The sequence below is a fragment of the Protopterus annectens genome, chromosome 10.part0 (assembly GCF_019279795.1).
Source record: "Protopterus annectens isolate FY-2018-M chromosome 10.part0, PAN1.0, whole genome shotgun sequence".
In the NCBI taxonomy this organism is placed as follows: Eukaryota; Metazoa; Chordata; order Ceratodontiformes; family Protopteridae; genus Protopterus; species Protopterus annectens.
The window spans coordinates 1,409,153,005-1,409,172,472 of NC_056744.1; the positions used below are offsets into that span (position 1 = coordinate 1,409,153,005).

The following is a 19,468-nucleotide window of genomic DNA, read 5'->3' on the forward strand; positions in this document are numbered from 1 at the left end:
GGCGTTAGATAAGCCATCTGGGCCATTGTGTTCAAGCTGGCACCCAGGAATATAATCTCTTGTGAGGGCACTAGTTTTGATTTTTTTTTTTGTTTACTGTGTACTGCAGGCAACTTAATAACTTTTTTACAAATGCCAGATGTTTTAGAAGAATGTCCTTGCTCTCGGCTTGAATCAGGCAGTCGTCCAGGTACGGATAAATTTGAATTCCTTTCTGTCTGCAAAATGCAATTACTGGTGCCAGGCACTTTGTGAAGACCCTGGGTGCAGTAGATAAGCCAAAGGGCAGTGCAGAGAATTGGTAGTGCATTGAACCAGCTATGAATCTGAGGTATCTTCTGCAGTTTTGTCTGATAGGGACATGCAGGTATGCCTCCTTGAGGTCCAGTCATGCCAAGCTTTCTTGCCCAGCATGGGAAAAAGCTGCTGTAGTGTCAACATTTTGAATTTTGGAACATCCAGGCAAGTGTTTAGAGATGAAAGATCCAGAATGGGCCTCCAGGCTTTGTCCTTTCTGGGTACCAGACAGAGTCTTGAGTAAAATCCTTGTCCTTGCTCCTGTGATGGTACCTTTTGAATAGCTCTCATATCCATGAGTGCTGTAATTTGTTTTTGAGCCTCTGGCAATTGATTTGGTGGCAGATTTGGCATTTCTTTTAACCTTGGCAGAGTATGAAAGTGGAACCTGTAACCTTGAAATACAATGTTGAGAACCCATTTGTCTTTGGTGATAATTTGCCAATTGTGGTAGAAGAGTGCCAGTTTTCCTCCCAAGGGAGTTGCCAAGAGGGATTTGTTTGGCAGCTGTAGTGGGAAGTCACTGGAGCTGCTTTTTATATTCTGGCCTGATGCAACCCATTGTCGAGGCCTGTAAGGACCTTGTGTTTGACCTCTACCTCTTGGACGTCTGTATCTTTCCCTTTGAGGTCTGTCTGTAATTGGAAAGGACCAATTATTAGTTGGCTAGTTTCTGCTAAATCTAGGAGGCTGAACCTGTAAGAAATCCTTCACCGTTTCCATAGATTTTGCCTTATCCTCCATTTTCTTTAATACCTCTTCTGCCTTAACTCCAAATAACATATCCTGCTGCAAAAGTGCAGCCAATAATTTTGCTTTAACATGATCTGGTAACGTATGTTCTTTTAACCAAGCATGTCTTCTAATGACAGAGCCTGTAACTGCTGCTCTGCAGGAGGCCTCTAGAGAATCAAAACCACATTGCAAAGTATGCTTTTCCACTTGTTCAGCTGCATGCAATAAATCCTGCATTTCTTTAAAATTAGGAGGATCTGATTCTGGAATCATTTTTTGTTTTAACTGAGACAGTAAAAATTGCTGATATTTTAGCATGTGAAACTGGCAATTGAAGGCTCTCATTGCTAAAGTTGCAGACATATATACTTTCTTTCCCCATCTATCTAATGCTCTGGAATCTCTGTCAGAGGGAACTGGATTCTTGGCTGATGAGGCCTTAACTCCTTTGGATCCCTGAGAAATAGTTTCAGGGTCAGCTACAGGGCTTTTATACAGAAATTTATGTGAGTCAGGGACTCTGTAGTATCTATCAGGTTTAACAGCGGCTGGAGGTAAGGAATCAGGATTTAAGCTGGATTCAGTATACACAACCACAATATCTAACCCTGGCGGAATAGCAAGGGGTCTGTGTTGAGGTAATAAAAGGAAGTCTCTGAGCCTTTTCTTGGATTCTGAGTAATCCTGGCCTTCACAGTGGAAATGCTCCCTCATGGTATGTAGGGTTTCCCCAAAGGAGTAATCCTCAGGTGGTGAGGCTGATGGAATTGATTCCTCAGCATCAGAATCCTTATAAGGGGGTAAAGAGTATCCTAGGTCTGAGGATGAATCAGAAGAGATGGACACCTGGTAGGATGAGTCATAGTCTGCGCATCCTGTCTAGGCCTTTTATCAGGAGGGGGATGTGACCCCCTGATCAGAATGATTAGGTCTTCGGCCATTTTGAGCATTTGTTTCTTAGGCATGGAGGCCTGCCCTGGAGAATGCTGTATTTGTTTCTTTGATTTTAAAGGAGGCTTAGACTTAGCTGAGGGTTTAATGCTTAACTGAGTGGGTCTGAAGCTATGGGTTGCTCAGATACTCCGGATCCCTCTGAAAAGTTAGTCTTGGTAGGCTGAATAGCTTGTGTGTCCGAAGGCCCAGCCATCTCCACATGGGAGTCAGAGGCGGCCTGTGGTTCTACAGAAGTGGTCGTCAGGGGCTGCAAAGGCACCTCACTGAAAACTGGAGAACCTGTGACTGGCCTAGAAGAGGCTTCATAGTCAGTTTTGGGGCTCGGATGCCTATCCTTGTCTTTGTGCTTTTTGTGTATTCTGGTCATCGGAAGTTCCGACGGCATGGTATAATTGAATTTTCTACAAAAATAATGTCGGGCAAAATCAAACCGACGTTTAATAGTGCACTTGTTAAACCTAGCACAAAACCGACAACCAGTGACGTCGTGGTCTGGGCCTAGGCATGGAATACAATAGGAATGGAAATCCTTATGAGATATTTGCTTCCCACAAGAAATACAGTTATTAACTTTTACTGACATCGGTCTGATGCAAGAAAAAGTTTCCCCAATGGGGTACTTAGCTTTGTAGAAGACTTCAGTTCTGGATTCAGAATGAAAATCTCAGGAGATGGCTGACCGGCCCTTGCGAACTGCTTTTGCTTCGGGCACCGCACGTCAAGAAAGACTGAAGAAAATGGCGTCGGCTGCATCTTGTATACCCCTGTCGCACTAACGTCAGGGAGGAGGCGACAGCAACCAACGCTGGACCAAGATTTTGGAACTCAGGCCGACTGGGGAACCATCTGACGGCAGGATAACCCAAGTGTAATGACTGCAGCAGTGTAACACGATGAATATTGGTGGGGCACCTACTCAAGATCCCACTACTGTTGTTTCCCCTGACAATCTATATGTATGTAGTGCATCGCATGCATGAGCAAATAATAGGCTTCTTGCACCTGAGTTAACCTGTTTCTTGTGCACTGTCAGTGATAACTCTTTTATTATGTTTATTCCCAATATGACCACTGTTGGAACTTGGTGGAGACTGGCTCTCCGGATTCATGTATCTTTTATGTTTACGGTTCGGCACTTCTTTGGGCTCATAGAAGGCGAGGTTTTGGTTATCATAAAAATTATCATAATAATCCTCATCATCATCACTGTTCTGTGAATCATAGCTCTGCTGCTGCATTCTTGAGCCAGAGTGTTGCCCTGGATCCATAAAAGTTTCACTTGGAATGGTATTGCTCAAAAAAGACGTAAATTCTCCCGGACTTTGCAAACAAATATTTATGCCTTCTTGCATGAATGCAAACCCATTTTGACTCAAGTACTGCACACCAATGTAACTCTCTGAAGACACAGTGTCAAGAGCATATCGCTGATAAAAAAGGATGAGAATCAATTTAAATCAAGTTAGCCCTATTTTGATGGGGCACAATCTCGGTATCAAAAGCAAACCCTAACCGAGGGAGATTCAAATTTGTTAACTTTTCCCTGCACTGCAAGGTGACACTAGGACTGAACAAAAGCGACTTTGGTCACTGGAATGACATACTGCTGCAGTTTGGCATTTTTCAGAGTTTTGTTGTTGCATAATGTATATTCTGTTTGAAATAAGAAATTATCAGTATCACTAAACATGCTCTTTCTTCTTTGACTGCTTGGGTTCTTCCATGTATCCTGGTGCTGGGAGGTTTGAAGCTGCGCAGTTCCAGTAAGGTGAGATGGGTGTCACTGCCACTGCTTCTGCAGGTGATTTCATCCTGCTGCTGCTCCCCTTCAACACCCGAGCCAGTGCTTTGACATGACCGGGCCACATTGAAGCTTCTCTGGAGCCCAAACTCGATCCAGCTTTGGTGCTGCTGCAACCCCTGCGTCTGCTGCGCTGTAGAATCAAAAAAAGCGCCTTGTCTGACAGTTACCCGGTCCTTATGTTCTAAAGCTGCTCTCCTAACTCTCAGTAATGGACCCAAAAATAAAAAAAATAAATAAATAAATTAGCTTCAAAACCTGTTGTAAGAGGGCATCACTATACAGTTTGTACTTTGTACACTATGGCACACCCACCTGTAGCACTGAATTCTATTTTTTCTTTTAACTTGACTCACTTTCACAACATTCATCCTCTCAAAATAAACACATATGCAAATACATATTTAAGGATACCAGTTTGATCATTTCACAAAGAAATCATACAGTCTTTTACGCAAGAACAAAGTGCTTAAATCTGCAGAACAAATCTCATACTTAGTAGCTTTCTGCATCGCTAAAATATGCAAGACATATGTTGAGACCTTTAACAGATTCTTCCCGTTTTATAATGAATTTCAAGTTACAGGAGATGTCAAGGTTCCACTTCTACACTATGTTAAGCAAGCAGCCAATGATTTTCAATGAAATGTTAGTAAGGGAACTACAGTTGTCTACAAATGAAGACAACAACTTCAGGTCAAATGCTACAGAGAACTACAGTTGTCTACAAATGAAGATAACTTCAGATCAAATGCTTTAAAAGTCTGCTAAAACAGAATATGCAAAGCACCTGGCTCTGCTCTTGCTCTACACCTGGATAATTTCCAATCCTGAAGAAAATACAAGCTGCAATACTGCTGACAAAAAGTACATTTGTGTACACTTACCATAAATGTAGATGTTAGAGTGTATTCACTGTTGCAGTCATCACCTGTGTGTTATCCCTGCTGTGGTAGCCCTCGACCAGATAAACACCAGAGTCAATGTTTTTTGGCGTCAGCTCCCATAGCTTGTGAACTGACGTCAGGTCGTCAGTGCTATAAAGCAAGGCAGCTGACGCCATTACATCAGTTTTTCTTGCCCTAACCAGTCAGAAGCCCAAGGAAATATGGCAAAGTGGTCTTGGTGGTTAAAAACCATCCTAAGAAGCTTATGTCTCCCTAAGAAAAGAGGATATAAGGGGGAAGGAGGGAGGGAAACCAGGACCGCAGCAATGAATACACTTGAACATCTACATTTACGTTAAGTGTACACAACTGCACCATGTTCTTTGTGTTTCACTGTTGCAGTCATCACCTGTGGGAGGATTCCCAAAGCTGAGGAGAGGGCTGGAAGGATTAGCTAGAGACCTAGGCATGGGTAAGCAAGCCCTGCAGAACTGCAGAGGCAAACCCTGCCCTAGCCTTAGAGAAAACAGGAAGGTGGTAATGCTTTGTAAAGGTATGGACTGAAGTCCAGGTGGCAGCTTCCAAGATGTCCCTGGTGGGAACTCCTCTAAGGAATGCTGTGTAAGTGGAGGCTGCCCTAGTGGAATGGGTACGAATAGACTTAGGGGGTGGTTTCCCAAGTAATCTGTAGTAGAAATGGCTGCAGTGTGATATCCACTTGGAAAAGGCTTGCTTGGAAATGGCCCTCCCGTCTGCCCTGGGCCAAAGCTGACAAGAAGTCGGTCCATTTTCCTGAAAGGTTTAGTACGGTCCAGGTAGTATCTGAGCTGTCTATGCTCATCTAGTGAGTGCAGAATTCTTTTCCCCTTGTTTCGAGGGTTAGGGAAGAAGGTGGGTAAATGAATGGTCTGGTTCTTGGTCACATTAGATACCACCTTGGGCATAAAGGAGGGGTTAGGCCTCAGGGAGACCCTGTCTAGATGGAAAATGATGACGGGCTCAATGGCCATCAGTGCTTGAAGTTCTGAAACCCTTCTGGCTGAGGTGATAGCTAGTAGGAAAGCAGTCTTCTGGGAGAGGTATTTCAGTTCTGCTAAAGCAGCAGGTTCGAAGGGTGGTAAGGTTAGTTTTTCCAAAACATAATTCAGGTCCCAAGCTGGTGTGGGTGGCCTTCTGGGAAGTCTGATATTAGAAGCCCCTCTGAGGAATTGTTTAATCAAAGGATGTGAGGACAGGGGCTGGTCTGTACTGAAATGAGCTGAAATGGCTGAGGCGTGGATTTTAATAAAAGAGAAGGAGAGGCCACTATTTAGTAACTCTGCTACATAATCCAGGATAACAGGGACAGAAGGTTGTGAGGAAAGTACAGTTGTGTACACTTACCATAAATGTAGATGTTCAAGTGTATTCACTGTTGCAGTCGTCACATTTGGGTTATTTGCTTGCAGTAGTCCTCAGTTGGCCTGATTATCAAAGTCCTGGGTCCTGCATCAGTTGCTGTCTCATCTTCCATGATGTCTGGTAGTCAGGGGTATAAAGCATGCAGCTGACGCCATTACATCAGCTTTTCTTGCCCCAGATGTCAGGTGCCCCCATAATGGGAAGCAATTATATACAAGGTTACACCTCCAACAAAAAAGCAAATACACCAAAAAGCTTTAAGCATAGTAAACAAGAATAGAGGTATAGCCAACAGAAGTCAGTGGGCTGGAGGGAGGGCAACCATTACTGCAACAGTGAATACACTCAAACATCTACATTTATTGTAAGTGTACACAACTGTACTATGTTCTTCGTGCTTCACTGTTGCAGTCATCACATTTGGGCTGATTCCCAAAGCTAAGGAAGGGTGAAGGTAGTTAAAGAGCATTAGGGCTAGCAATCAGGCCCTGTAAGACTGCTGTGGCAAATCCACTTATGGATTTAGAAAAGAGAGGCAGGCGGCAATGCTTGGTGTAGGTATGTACAAAGCTCCAGGTTGCAGCTTCCAGGATGTCCATGGTAGGGACTCCTCTTACGAATTCAGTAGAGAGTAGAGGTAGAAGCAGCCCTGGTGGAATGTGTTCTTATCCCCTGTGGGGTATGTTTCCCATGGTGTTTGTAGCAGAAATGGATGTAATGTGCCATCCATTTGGAAATTGTTTGCTTTGAAATGGCCTTCCCCTCTACCCCTGTAGCAAAGTAAACTGGCAGCTGGTCAGATTTTCTGAGAGGCTTAGTTCTGTCCAAACGGAATCTAAGCTGTCTGTGCACCTGCAGATAATGCAGTATCCTTTCCCCCTTATTTGGAGGATTAGGGGAAGAAGTAGGCAAATGAATGGACTGGGGAGGAGGAAATTAGATAGCATTAGGACCAGCTATAAGGGCCTGCATGACTGCAGTGGCAAAGAAGCCAGCTCTCGATTTAGAAAAAAATTGGCAAATGGTAATGCCTGGTGAAGGTATGTACAGAACTCCAGGTAGCAGTTTCTAGGATGTCCCTGGTGGGAACACCTCTGAGAAAGGCTCTAGAGGTAGATGCAGCCCTGGTTGAATGTGGTCTTATCCCATGTGGGGTAGGTTTTCCACGGTGCTTATAGCAAAAATGAATGCAATGGCCTATCCACTTAGCAATGGTTTGCTATGAAATGGTCTTCCCCTCTGCCCCTGCAGCAAATGCAACCAGCAGCTGTTCCGATTTCTTGAGAGGTTTAGTCCTGTCAAAGTAAAATCTAAGTTGTCTGTGCACGTCCAAGGAGTGCAGTATTCATTCCTCTTTGTTCTGTGGCTTAGAAAAGAAGGTTGACAAATGAATGGACTGATTAAGGGCCACACTGGATACCACCTTGGGCACGAAGGAGGGATTGGTCCTGAGGGACACCCTGTCCAAATGAAAGATGATGAAAGGTCCCACTGCCATGAGGGCCTGTATTCAGACACCTTTCTTGCTGAAGTGATGGCTAAAAGGAAGGCTGTTTTCCAAGAAAGGAATTTCAACTCTGCAGTTGCAGCTGGCTCAAAAGGAGGTAGAGTGAGCTTTTCCAACACAAAGTTAAGGTCCCAGGCTGGAGTAGGGGCACTCCTGGGTGGTCTTAAGTTTTTGGCCCCTCTGAGGAACTGCTTCAAGCAGTGGATGAGAGAAGAGGGGTGGTTGTGTATTGTAATGAGCTGAAATGGCTGAGGCATGCATTTTGATGGAGGAAAAGGAAAGGCCCTTGTGAATCATCTCAGTTAAGTATAGACGAATCTGAAGTAAATTGGGTGCTGCTGTGCCCATCCCCTGAGTTTGGTTCCAAGAACAGAAACTTTTCCATTTTTCAGCATAGGATTTTCTTGTACTAGGTCTCCTAATGACAGATCGAGACAGTGCTGCCCTGCTTGAGGCTTCTAGCATGTCATATCCACAGTGTAATGAGTGTTTGGCCACTTGACAAGTAGAGTGCAGTAAATCTGCTAACTCATTAGAACTGGCACAGTCAGGAAACATTGAAATCTTTTGTTTTAATAGTTCCAAAGTGTGTTGAGTGCTCTGATAGCAAAGGTTGCAGAGGTGTAAACTTTTTTACCCCATCTGTCCAGAGCTCTGGCATCCTTGCTAGGAGTAAAATTATTTGCAGAACTAGCCCTAGCTCCTTTAGGTCCCTGTGTAATGACTTCCGGGTCTGCAACAGGATTTCTGTACAGGTATTTGTGAGAATCTGGTACTCTGTAATACCTGTCAGGTTTACTGGCAGCAGGTGGGACGGCATCAAGGGCTAATCTGGATTAATGGAAAACATCATCCACCACTTCTAAGACGGGGGGGGTGGCTAGGGGTCTGTGCTGGGGCAGGTCTAGAACCTCTATTAGCCTTTTCTTAGACTGACAGGAGTCCTGAGATTTCTAGTGGAAATGTTCCCTGAATGTGTGAAGGGTTTCCCCAAAGGAAAGGTCTTCTGGTGGGGAGGGAAAAGGAAAGCATTCTTTTGCATCTGAATCCTCATAAGTAGTCAGAGGTTGTTACTCTTCAAAATCTGAATAATCAGATTCCTCAGAATCTTGCTCTGTCATAAGTTCAGGAGAAGGGTGCATTTTCCTTTCAGAAGTGTGGTCTGACTGCCCCTGATAAGGGAGATCAGATCCTCTGCCATCTTAAGCATTTGGGCTTGGGGTGGTGGAGCAGGAGTAAGATGGTGGCTAGAGGCAGATTTTCTAGGAGTGGCCTGTCTTCTAGGCCTAAGAGTATCCATCGGTCTGAGAGAAACAGTAGTCGGATGAGAAGACACATTTTTTTGTCTAGAATCTGTAGTGAAAAAGGCCTCCTTGGAAGCTGGTGCCTGCGTTGTGGCTCTGGACCCAACCGAGGCAGAGACAACCAAAGGCTCAGAAGATGAAGAAGATTCCTGCGGCATACTGGACTCCAAAAGGGTCTTGGTAGAGGCCTGCGTATATATTGGTTTGGGCATCAGGGGCTGCGAAAGCGCCTCACTGAATTCCAGAGAACTGACAACCTGCTTAGCAGTAGAGTCATCGGACGGCTTAACCTTGTGTGGTCAGTCTCTATCTTTAGCCCTACGTTTTCTCGAAATGTCTAAAGATTGTTGGCTGACGGACGCCATTTGTGAAGCTGGAGGATGAAAATATCTGTCTACAATAAGAGCTCTATGATGAATGGTTCTCGCGTTAAAGAGGGCACACAATCGGCAACGGAGGACATCGTGGTCTGGGCCTAAACAAGTGACGCAGTATGAATGGAAGTCTCGGTGTGGGATCTGCTTTCCACAGGTGAGACAGTTAAATTTTTCGGACATCGGTTAGTGCAAGAAAAAAGGATCCCCAATGGAGTACTTAGCTTCAGACGTTTTCAGCTGTAATCTGAGCTCTGGTAGTGACCGACTGGCACACTTGCAAACTACTTCTGCTACAGGCGCCACAGCAAGAAAGACTGGTGTAATGGCATCAGCTGCCTTGCTTTATAGCACTGACGACCTGTCAGTCCACAAGTGACAGCAGCTGACACAAAAACATTGACTCTAGTATTCGGGCCAGCTGAGGGCTACCACAGCAGGGATAACCCATAAGTGATGATTGCAACAGTGAAACACGAAGAACATAGATAGCTGCTCAGTACTAAATTCCCATGTGATGATTACCACACTTTCCTTCCTAGATGCTACTGTAAACATTTAACTGATTATATTTCTTAACTACCTACTTCTACTTGATCATCATTCTCCCTCACTGTAGCACTACTTACTAATTTCAACCCAAATGTCAGTCTGTCTCAACTTGTTTTTAATTTATATTCTTGTCAACTACATCCTCCTCCTCTTATAGTCTCAAACTGTATGACAACAAGGTTAGCATTAATCATCTGTTACACATAATTATGTATGCAAAAATACAATGTAGAAAGTGAAAGTATACTGTATAGTGCCTATGCATGTGAATATTGGAGCTTTTCTCCCCAGGTCTCTAAAAAGGGTGTCTATCCCAGTCAGACTTTCACAGTCAACAAAGATAAATAAAGTCTATTTCTGCAGGGGTTGCTATTCTAAAAACAGCACCAAATAACAGGACAGTCTCAGTAACACAGTTCCAAGAGCAAAACATATGCACTATAGTACCCTGATTTTGTAAAAGCTAGTTTCCGTCAAAATGAATGGATACAGCATATAGCCTAAAACAGTATTAGACCAGAAATAAATCAAACTGATAAAAATTCCTGTCAGAAATGTTTAACATAGAAAAGGGTACCACATTTGTGCTTTAAACAAAAACATCTATTAAAATGCTAAAATCATACTCTATCATCTCAAATAATCTTAACACCAAAAAAAAAAAAAAAAAAAAAAAAAGTTTTTCTGTCAAAACTTCCAAATGGAGCTTTTAATCAACATACCATACTGTGTTAGTTAAAATGAAAACAAAAGCATATACAAAATGTTAATCATAAAAACAAATGCCATTCAAACACTGAGAGAAAAGGCAGAGGGGAGAAATAAAAACTCAAAAGTGTTTCTTATCTGAGCTCAGAGAGTTAGATGCAGTCTCCTCAGAGATCCTTCTCTTACTAAGATACTAAAAAACTGAATGGGTCCTGTCTGTGGGTCTGAAAGGCAGCCCTTGTCCTCACAAGTGATTTCTCCATCACACCCAGAGACAGGTGGAGGGGGGGAGGGGATGTTCTGAGCTTTGATAGCCTCTGCCAGAGATAGGGTAGCAGGGCAGTACTACTCATGTGCCAGTAAAGCAGTGTGTTTGTTGGTCATCATGCAGAGTCTAACAATTATGAGGTAAAGTCTGCCTAATTTTAGCAACATTATCTCTAAAAACTGAAGGAAAAAGCAACACAGTTTGGACTGCTCAGGCTATCCATCACCCAAAGCAGCACAGCTGATGACATGACAAAGAAAAGCATTTTACTGGACCAAAATGATGTCTCCTTATACAAGAGATCTGTTTTCTGTGCTCAACAATGGCTATCCAAAATAAGATTATTTTCCAGCAGATTAGTCTTCATGCAAGTCCCAATTGCTGTCTCAAACTTCATATCCAAGAGTTATTAATCAAACCTGAGCACATACAGTACAATAGATGTGGATTATACACTCACTGCAGTGACATCCAGCACCTCAATTACAGTTGTACTGAACATGAAAATAACAGTCTACAAAAACAGCTCTATGGCGAATGGTTCTCGCATTAAAGAGGGCACAGAACCAGCAATGGGGGATGTTGTGGTCTGGGCCTAAACAAGTGATGCAGTAAGAATGGAAGTCTCGGTGTGGGATCTGCTTTCCACAGGCAAGACAATTGTTAACTTTTTTGGACATCGGTTAATGCAAGAAAAAAGGATCCCCAAGAGGGTACTTAGCTTTAGATGTTTTCAGCTGAAATTCAACTTCTGTCCAGTACTTGTGCAAACAGCTTCTGCCACGGGTTCCATGGCAAGAAAGACTGATGTAATGATGTCGGCTGCCTTGCTTTATAGTACTGACGACCTGACAGGCAGCCGACGCAAAAAAAAAATTGACTCTAGTATTCGGACTGGCCGAGGGCTACCACAGCAGGGATAAACCACAGGTGATGACTGCAACAGTGAAACACGAAGAACATCTGCATTGCCAGCAATGGCCCCTGCCAAGAGCTTACTCATGACAGGATTTAAAGAAACATAACTGATACTATGTAAATTCCTACAAAAGATGGGCTCAGTATCTTCCGACTGTACTCAGGGAGTGCAACTGTGATATGGACAAGGTGAGCTCTATCACCGCATCCTTGGTCACAAAACCAAACAGGAAAAATAAATCCCACAAGTGTACATGAATATGGGTAGGAGTTATTAAACAAAAGACTGATGCCACAACCCTTCAAATGATTGAGTTGTTTTACGGCACTTCCATTTGATTTGTCTTCAACCCAGGAAAGATCAACCTGGACTATACAAACATGAAGAAACATCAAAAACAGTAATTTAGAACATTTCTTTACTAACATCTAACATTGCCAAAAATGCTGACTTTGTACTCACACTATGTGACAATGAAAAAGAAGCAGAAATAATGGCACCCAACATTATGCTACATCTACAGATATGTGTATATGAAGAATCTGAATCACACAGTAAGTTGCAAGGATGTAATACACTTCTTTCAATTTGGCTTTATTGTGAATAGTTTGATAGTTTCTCCATTGCACTGAACCTCACAATTCTAAGACAGCATCAAAATTTCAAAGTAAATAGCAAATGTATTATTTCTGAGCGGATTACTTGCTCAACTTAACTGTAAGAATAACCATCTTCCCCATCTTGAAATGCATTCAGAATAATGACGTAGCTTCAAACAAAACATAATTAAAATTAATTAAAGCTAATATTTTATTGATACTTTCAAAAACTTCCACACACACACTTTCCATAAAAGTCAGAGAACAGTGTACACTGTGTGCTACCTTATCAATAACAAATATGATGTCAACTATCTTTTAAGACACAGTCTTAATTTTAGGTGTGAAGCAAAACACGTTTGCCATGGATATTATCATACAAATGTCACTAACAGGTAATGCAAGCAAACCTTTAATGTGCTGCTCTGTGATTATGTCCTGCTATGCACTGGTTCCATGTAATGTGGATATTTCAGTGTCATCCACTAAAACACACACTGTGGAGAGGTGAAAGAAAATGTAATCTATATAAGGTAACTTTGCTCGTACCACAATTGACAATATTTACAGCAAAACACAGATTTGTAAAATACATATTTTAATAACACACAATACAAATGTATTCAATATAAACTATTTACAAGTTTTGCAACAATTCTGGTTATTGTTACGTAACATATTGCATAACAGACTACTAAACAATTAAATTATAAACACAAGAAGTCTGTGTTGCAAGTCTTTTTACAAGCTGTGAGGAATGTTCACAAATCAATACATATACAACAATGTGCAAAGCCTCTCGTGCACACACCTGCGGACAGGAACACTACACTTTTTAAGAAAGACATAAAATAAATGCACTCTCATTCCAAGACAGAAAGCATGCAGTTTCATGTGCACATAAAAGCAATGCTACGATTTTTCCCGTTTTCAGCCAATTCATTACGAGCCAAACAGTTCAGTAGGACAGCTCATTGAAATCGGGCCATTTCACCTAGTAGAATTCTAGTAAAATTCAAGCATCTTTGCAGGGAGGGATGTCCTCCCTGCAGTTGTTACCCCCCATATTTAAATAAACTAACTTGACAGCCACACCACACTGAAGAAAAGTGGTAAATTTTGCTAACCTATTCTTTCAAACCAACTGGCTCTCAGTGAGTTAGCTTGCACCTGATACTTCTCAGCATATGTAGCTCAAAAACACTTGAGAATGAAATTGTGCAGACATGTCCCTAAAAATGTAGTGATGTCCTGTTATTCCTTCCACTTCAGCAAATGCTGCTTTCAAATACAATTTAATTTAAATACTAAACATGTACAGAATAATGGCAAACTGATGCAGTAAAGTTAGTACCAGGACACGAAAAATGATCCTATTCACAAATTCTCCATTAAAAATTTCAGATAAGCTACACAAGTACCTTCTGAATGAAACAAATGTCTACTAAGCTTTGCTTAACACAGCGTGCACATTTATACTTTATATTTTAGGCACAGCTTTTGCAAATGAGGATTAGCAGGAGAGGATACCTGTTTGTCAGAATTTTAATTCACAGTGTTAAGTAATAGAAAAAACTGTTACATCTAATGATCAGAGGAGTACCTTGAAAACCAGAAAACTATGGTTCATTGCGTACTACAATGGACAGAAAGTTAAATACTCTAAATGCAACTGTTAATTTGAAGTGGGACTGCAGTGAAGACAATATATTACATCACAGCCATTTTAAACCGTTACATTTTAACTACAGATAAGAAGGGAGAAGACAAGTTCCAAAATACATGCAAGAATGTTACAAACTTTGGAGTGGACAGTTGTAAGGTTTAATCACAAAACCTTTTCAAGACAAGCAGACAGGGCTGCCTCTACTTCCAAATCAGAAGTGGCTAAAGCAACAAAAAAAAAACAAAAACAAAAATATATATATATATATATATATATATATATATATATATATATATATATATATATATATATATAGCTATAAAAAATGTGGTGGCTCCCTTTCTGCCAGATGCATATACTTCTGCTGAACAGATATGAAATCTCTTGCTATTGGGTCAAAGGTCACCCAGAAAAGACTATTTCATTACAATTAAATTATTTTTTTGCAAAATTACTACATATAGCTTATTTAACTGAGTAATACAGAATGCATATTATTGTCTAAAAATTTAATTTAGTGTATACTTTAAAAATGTAGTACCTTCTTGGGTTAAATATGATTTCTACATTCTGAAATACAAAGATACTAAATTCTGCAAATGGGAAAACAAAACAATGGAAGATTAATGCTTAATATTTTAAATGTATACTTAATATAGTACTAGAGATCACTGTTTTGCATAATTACAATATTTCAAATTAGACTACATTTATAGGATGTATAAAAGCTGCTTATACAAGAGGCTAAACAATATATACCGTATCCCTCCCATTTGAGAACTTTAGTTCAAATAGTAACATTTTAGAACTTTGATTAATAACAGAAATACACAAAAGCATCCAATAACTGCCATAACACCCGTTTTGTTAATATCCTGCACACGGCTGATGTCCATCTGTTGGTGTTTATACAGAATGATCAGCCATGTTAGGCTGACACCATTTCTTCATAGTCTTTATTTTTCATACAGTCTACAGGATATAAGTTGCAACATTTTTATAATTTTGGCCTTCAAATGTAATGCTTGTGTGCTCATTCTATAAAAATATACTGGGTTAGAAAAATATAATGCTTTATTTTTTGTGTGTTTAAATACAGTTACAAATAACCGTTATATTTTACACAAAACATGTCCCACACTGTTTCTGTGCATGCCTACTAAATCCTCCTCCCCAAATAGCAGCCTTAGTACTACAAGGTGACCCACAAATTAGCAAAATGATGTCTACCTCATATTGCAAAAATACTGGCCAAGCAGCAGTTCATATCCTTAAAGAGGAAACTTAATACATATGTTTAGAACATCAAAAGCAAGAGAGTCCTGTTCCAGCAGAACTTTAGAGGACTGTCAATTTCCTTGTGAAAATCCTGCTGCAGATTCTGCTGTAAGTGCATTGGGTTTCTATTTCTACAGTTTCTTAAAAATTACAAATCTATAATCATTCATAGTACTGTGTCACAGAGCCTTTTAAGGCACCCCTAAGGGTCAAACAAATGTATTCTTCTAATAAGAAGAAATTCATAAAGGTCATGGAATGTCTATGATGGGTCATGTAACCCATGATGGGACCATGAGTGCTTCTGCGTTCCAGAAGAATACCTTAATAGGAAAACTGTCCTGAAAGACTGAAGTGGTCACAAAACAGAAAAAAAAAAAAAACAACTTAATAACTGATGTTTAGCTTGTTACTTTTGCTCAGTTCATGTTCCAAACTGCCAAGTAACATGTCAATGCTTTCTTGCAGATGCCTGAGGTTTACTCTGTTGTCCACTGATGTGTCAATTTCTTGCAGTTTCATAAAGGCCTGATAAGTATGTTCTTTGGATATATTTTGTGAACATTCAGTTACGTTATTTGGTCCATTTGTTTTACTGTAGTCTTCCTCACTTTCTGTACTTTCTTCTGAAGGGACATCATCATAGTCTGCCTCACCATTGCTTTCTTTCAGAGGTAGAAAATAATTTTCTCCACAGCTACTCCAGTCTCTTGCATAACGATTGCTAGAAGGACTATCCAGTCTTGCCAGTCTAGGCCTTAGCATTCCTGTGTATTCTGGATTGGTTAGGTTCAATACCTGGGGTCGTTTCTTTCGTCTGAGACAGTTTAAAGATTCTGGCTGCATTAAAGCTGTATTATTTTGTGATGACTCTTTGGTATTGTGAACTAGAAGAAAAGAAAAGATATATTTATCAAATTACAAATTATTGTGGGTAGAACAGTTACCACAGATATCAGCTGATCCTTGTTGATCAACGTAACACAACAAGCCATGCACAAACATGCTGATTTCTATTCTTTCAACACAATCAAGCAAGTATAATGGTTTTCCTGCAGTTTTTTTAAGTAGTGCTTCAGAAAGAAGCTAAACTTTAATATCTCAAAAGCAAACAAATGAGACTGAACATTTGTATGATCACACAGACATACAAAAAAGGCACACTACACACAGAATTACAAATTAGAGGATTGTACTCAATGCCAACCATCTCCAATTTGCTTTTTAGTAGCTAAATTATTTTCATTACTAGTGACTTAAGAAAGACACACAAGAACTTCATCACATCAAATCATAAAATGTACTCATCTACAGTGAGTTATCAGTTACCTGAGCTCACTCTTGTGACTGTAAACTACTAACAGTTTCCTTCTTTGTCATCATCTTCCTACAGTGAACAGTACACATGTTTTTACTCATCTGGGGTCAATTAGTAACTAAATGAACACAATACCGAGTTTGTGGCCGATGGTATATGCAGTAATTTGACTTTGATGGAAACTTTTTTTATACTACAAATACTTTTTTTGATAAAGCAGTAATCAAATGATATTAAACTTCTTTCACTGTCTTTCAAAAGCTTAAAAAGAAAGATATACTCATATATAAATATACCAAGACAGTACATAATTTAAAGTCAATGTCTTCATTGCAATCACTGACAACAGTAGATACAACTTACTGTATTAAACACAAAGTTTACCAAAAGTAATAATAAGAATGATATTCAAAATGAAGACCTTCCATAAATTCTGCACACATCTTTGAACTTGTGATGTAATGCATACAAGGTCTCAAAGATCACTGAACTCATTTTTGAAATACTTCTGATTCTGAAGTATTCCATGAAAGGCACACCAGTATATCACTGTATTTTTCTTGCTTTACCTCTTCTGTAACCACATGAGCACACAGACTATGAACATTTTTTCAGGCGATGCAAACTGTTATCACAAGGAAGAATCCCTCGGGTCTTTAGGGAAGAACCAGTGAGTTTTTCGAATGTGAATGGCTCGACAGGAGTCCAAGTGGGCTCACAAAGAACTATGGAACAGTATCTTAACGGTTCTCCTCAGATTCCTGTTTTGATGTTAGAGAACCGTATATTAGATGCTCCAGTGGGTCCACTTTTCGATACTTTCGTAAAAGAGAGAACTAAAAGGATATCTGATCCTTTTAACTCAGTGGGACAATCAGTGAATATAATACCCTTCGATATGAGGGAACTCTGTGATAAATATGAGAGACTTATGGAAAAGGAATCCAGAATATATTTCAATATTCTGGGTTTACAAAGGTATCTTGATTTGGATATAACCCCTAAAGGTTTGAGATTTATAAAAAGTCCTAGTACCCCTTTCGACCTAAATTGTCCATTGGATAAACAATTTAAAGAGCGTTGGTTCCAAGCATCTCATAAATGTGTTACCGAATGGTTACACATTTTGGTTGAAAGCGACCAGGTTAAACATCAAAAAGTGAAACAAGAACTGGCGGGTTTATCTCAAAGTATTAGTGGTGCCTTGGGAGTTCAAGGCATTAAAAGTTTTTTGGACAAAGTGAATAAAAATTTGATTTCCTTGGAAACGGAACTTGTACAGCAGAAAAAGACTAAACTTCAAAGAGATATTCATGAATATGAGGCGGGTCTGGCTTTTGTCTATACAGCCAATAGGAAGGGTGGAAATCGTAAACGTCAGCAAGTAAGGTTTAAAAAAACTGCTTCTGCTTCCTTTATTTCTTCCGGTGATGAAAGCCATTACGAGACCGATGTGAGTGACGATTTTCCGGTGCTGCCACAACCAGGGAGACCAGACGAACATGCTCGTACATTCTGGGACCAGGGGATTCATTTTCAAATGGGCCAACAGAATGGACAAGGTCGGAAATGAACAAGGAATACAGAACAAAGAAGCTGAGAACTGGGGGAAGGACTTTAGGGGGGATTACAAACAGAGACTTTTTAAAGGACATTACAACAATAAGAAATTCAAACGGTGAGTTATATAAAAATGTAAATGTGCTTATTAACTTGTCAGGTTGTGAATTAACTCAAGAACAGGTATGTGTTTTAAATATGGGATTGAAGTTTGTGCCCACGGTTTTACCTAGGGCTCATGTAGTTAGGCAGGAAATGTTTTGTTTTTTAAGGAAAGTTTTTTTGAAAAGTTATTTTTCGAAGGCTAAGTTATTTAGTGATGAAATTAGTAGCAATTTTAATAATGAATCTGACGACAGCTTTTTTTCATGTTTAGATGTGAATGATGATTTGTATGATGTTGGCGAAGAAAGTATGGAAATTGATAATGTTGACAAAGCAATAGATATGTCATACATCCCTTCGTTGAATAAATTTATTCCTCCCTTTGAGAATCCACGCATTTCCCAGTTTGGGGCAATGGTAGGATTTGGTGGGGACAATATCTGTGAATCAGTACTATTGAATAAAGAGAATATTAAATATAATTTGTCATTAAATGAATGGAAGGCTCTTAGGTCCCTAGAAGATAGAAAGGATATAGGAATAAAGCCCTCAGATAAGGGGAACAAAATAGTTATTATGAATGCAGTCCAATATTTGAAAATGTGTATGTTACATTTAGATAACACTGAAGTATATGAGAAATGTAGTGTTATTGATTATAAGAAGGCTGTGGTTGATTATGAGAGAAGACTTGATAAATATGTAAGGAAAGGTCTTCTCTCTGATAAAGATGTAAGGGATAAGCTAGTTAATAGTAATAGTGAAGTGGTTTTCTTTTTTTGTTTACCTAAAATTCAAAAAAGTGTGACTGAACCCCCGGGTAGACCCATTATCACTGCTTGTAAATATTTTTTTACACAATATGGGATTGCTTTTGCATAAAATATTATTACCTTATGTTATAGCATCTCCTGCATACATCCAAAATAGTTTTGATTTGTTGGAAAGAATTTCTTCTTTGGAATGGAATGAAAGAAAGTTTTTCTTGGTTTTGGATGTTAAAAGTCTGTATACCTCCATTAAACACATAGATGGCCTAAGAGCCATTCAATATTTTTTGAAGGATAGTCCTGTTGTTGATTTTGTTATGGAAATGGTAGAATTTTGTTTGACTAATAATTTTTTTCATTTTAATAATGTATTGTTTAGACAGTTACAAGGTACAGCCATGGGGGCAGCTTTTGCCCCTATGTATGCAAACCTTTTTATGTCTTTCTTTGAAATTCAATTTTTAT

General features: G+C 39.9%; 1 protein-coding gene across 2 annotated transcripts in view; it reads right to left on the bottom strand.

Annotated features, from left to right (window-relative positions):
• Positions 1-14,268: 14,268 nt before the first annotated feature.
• Positions 14,269-19,468, bottom strand: part of SYDE2 (synapse defective Rho GTPase homolog 2) — an 862,822-nt gene continuing 857,622 nt past the window's right edge. For both annotated transcript variants that reach the window (XM_044086034.1, XM_044086035.1), the window contains exon 7: positions 14,269-16,137. In XM_044086034.1, the coding sequence (XP_043941969.1) occupies positions 15,638-16,137 (500 nt within the window). In that variant the 3' untranslated portion in view covers positions 14,269-15,637. The remainder of the gene's footprint in view (positions 16,138-19,468) is intronic.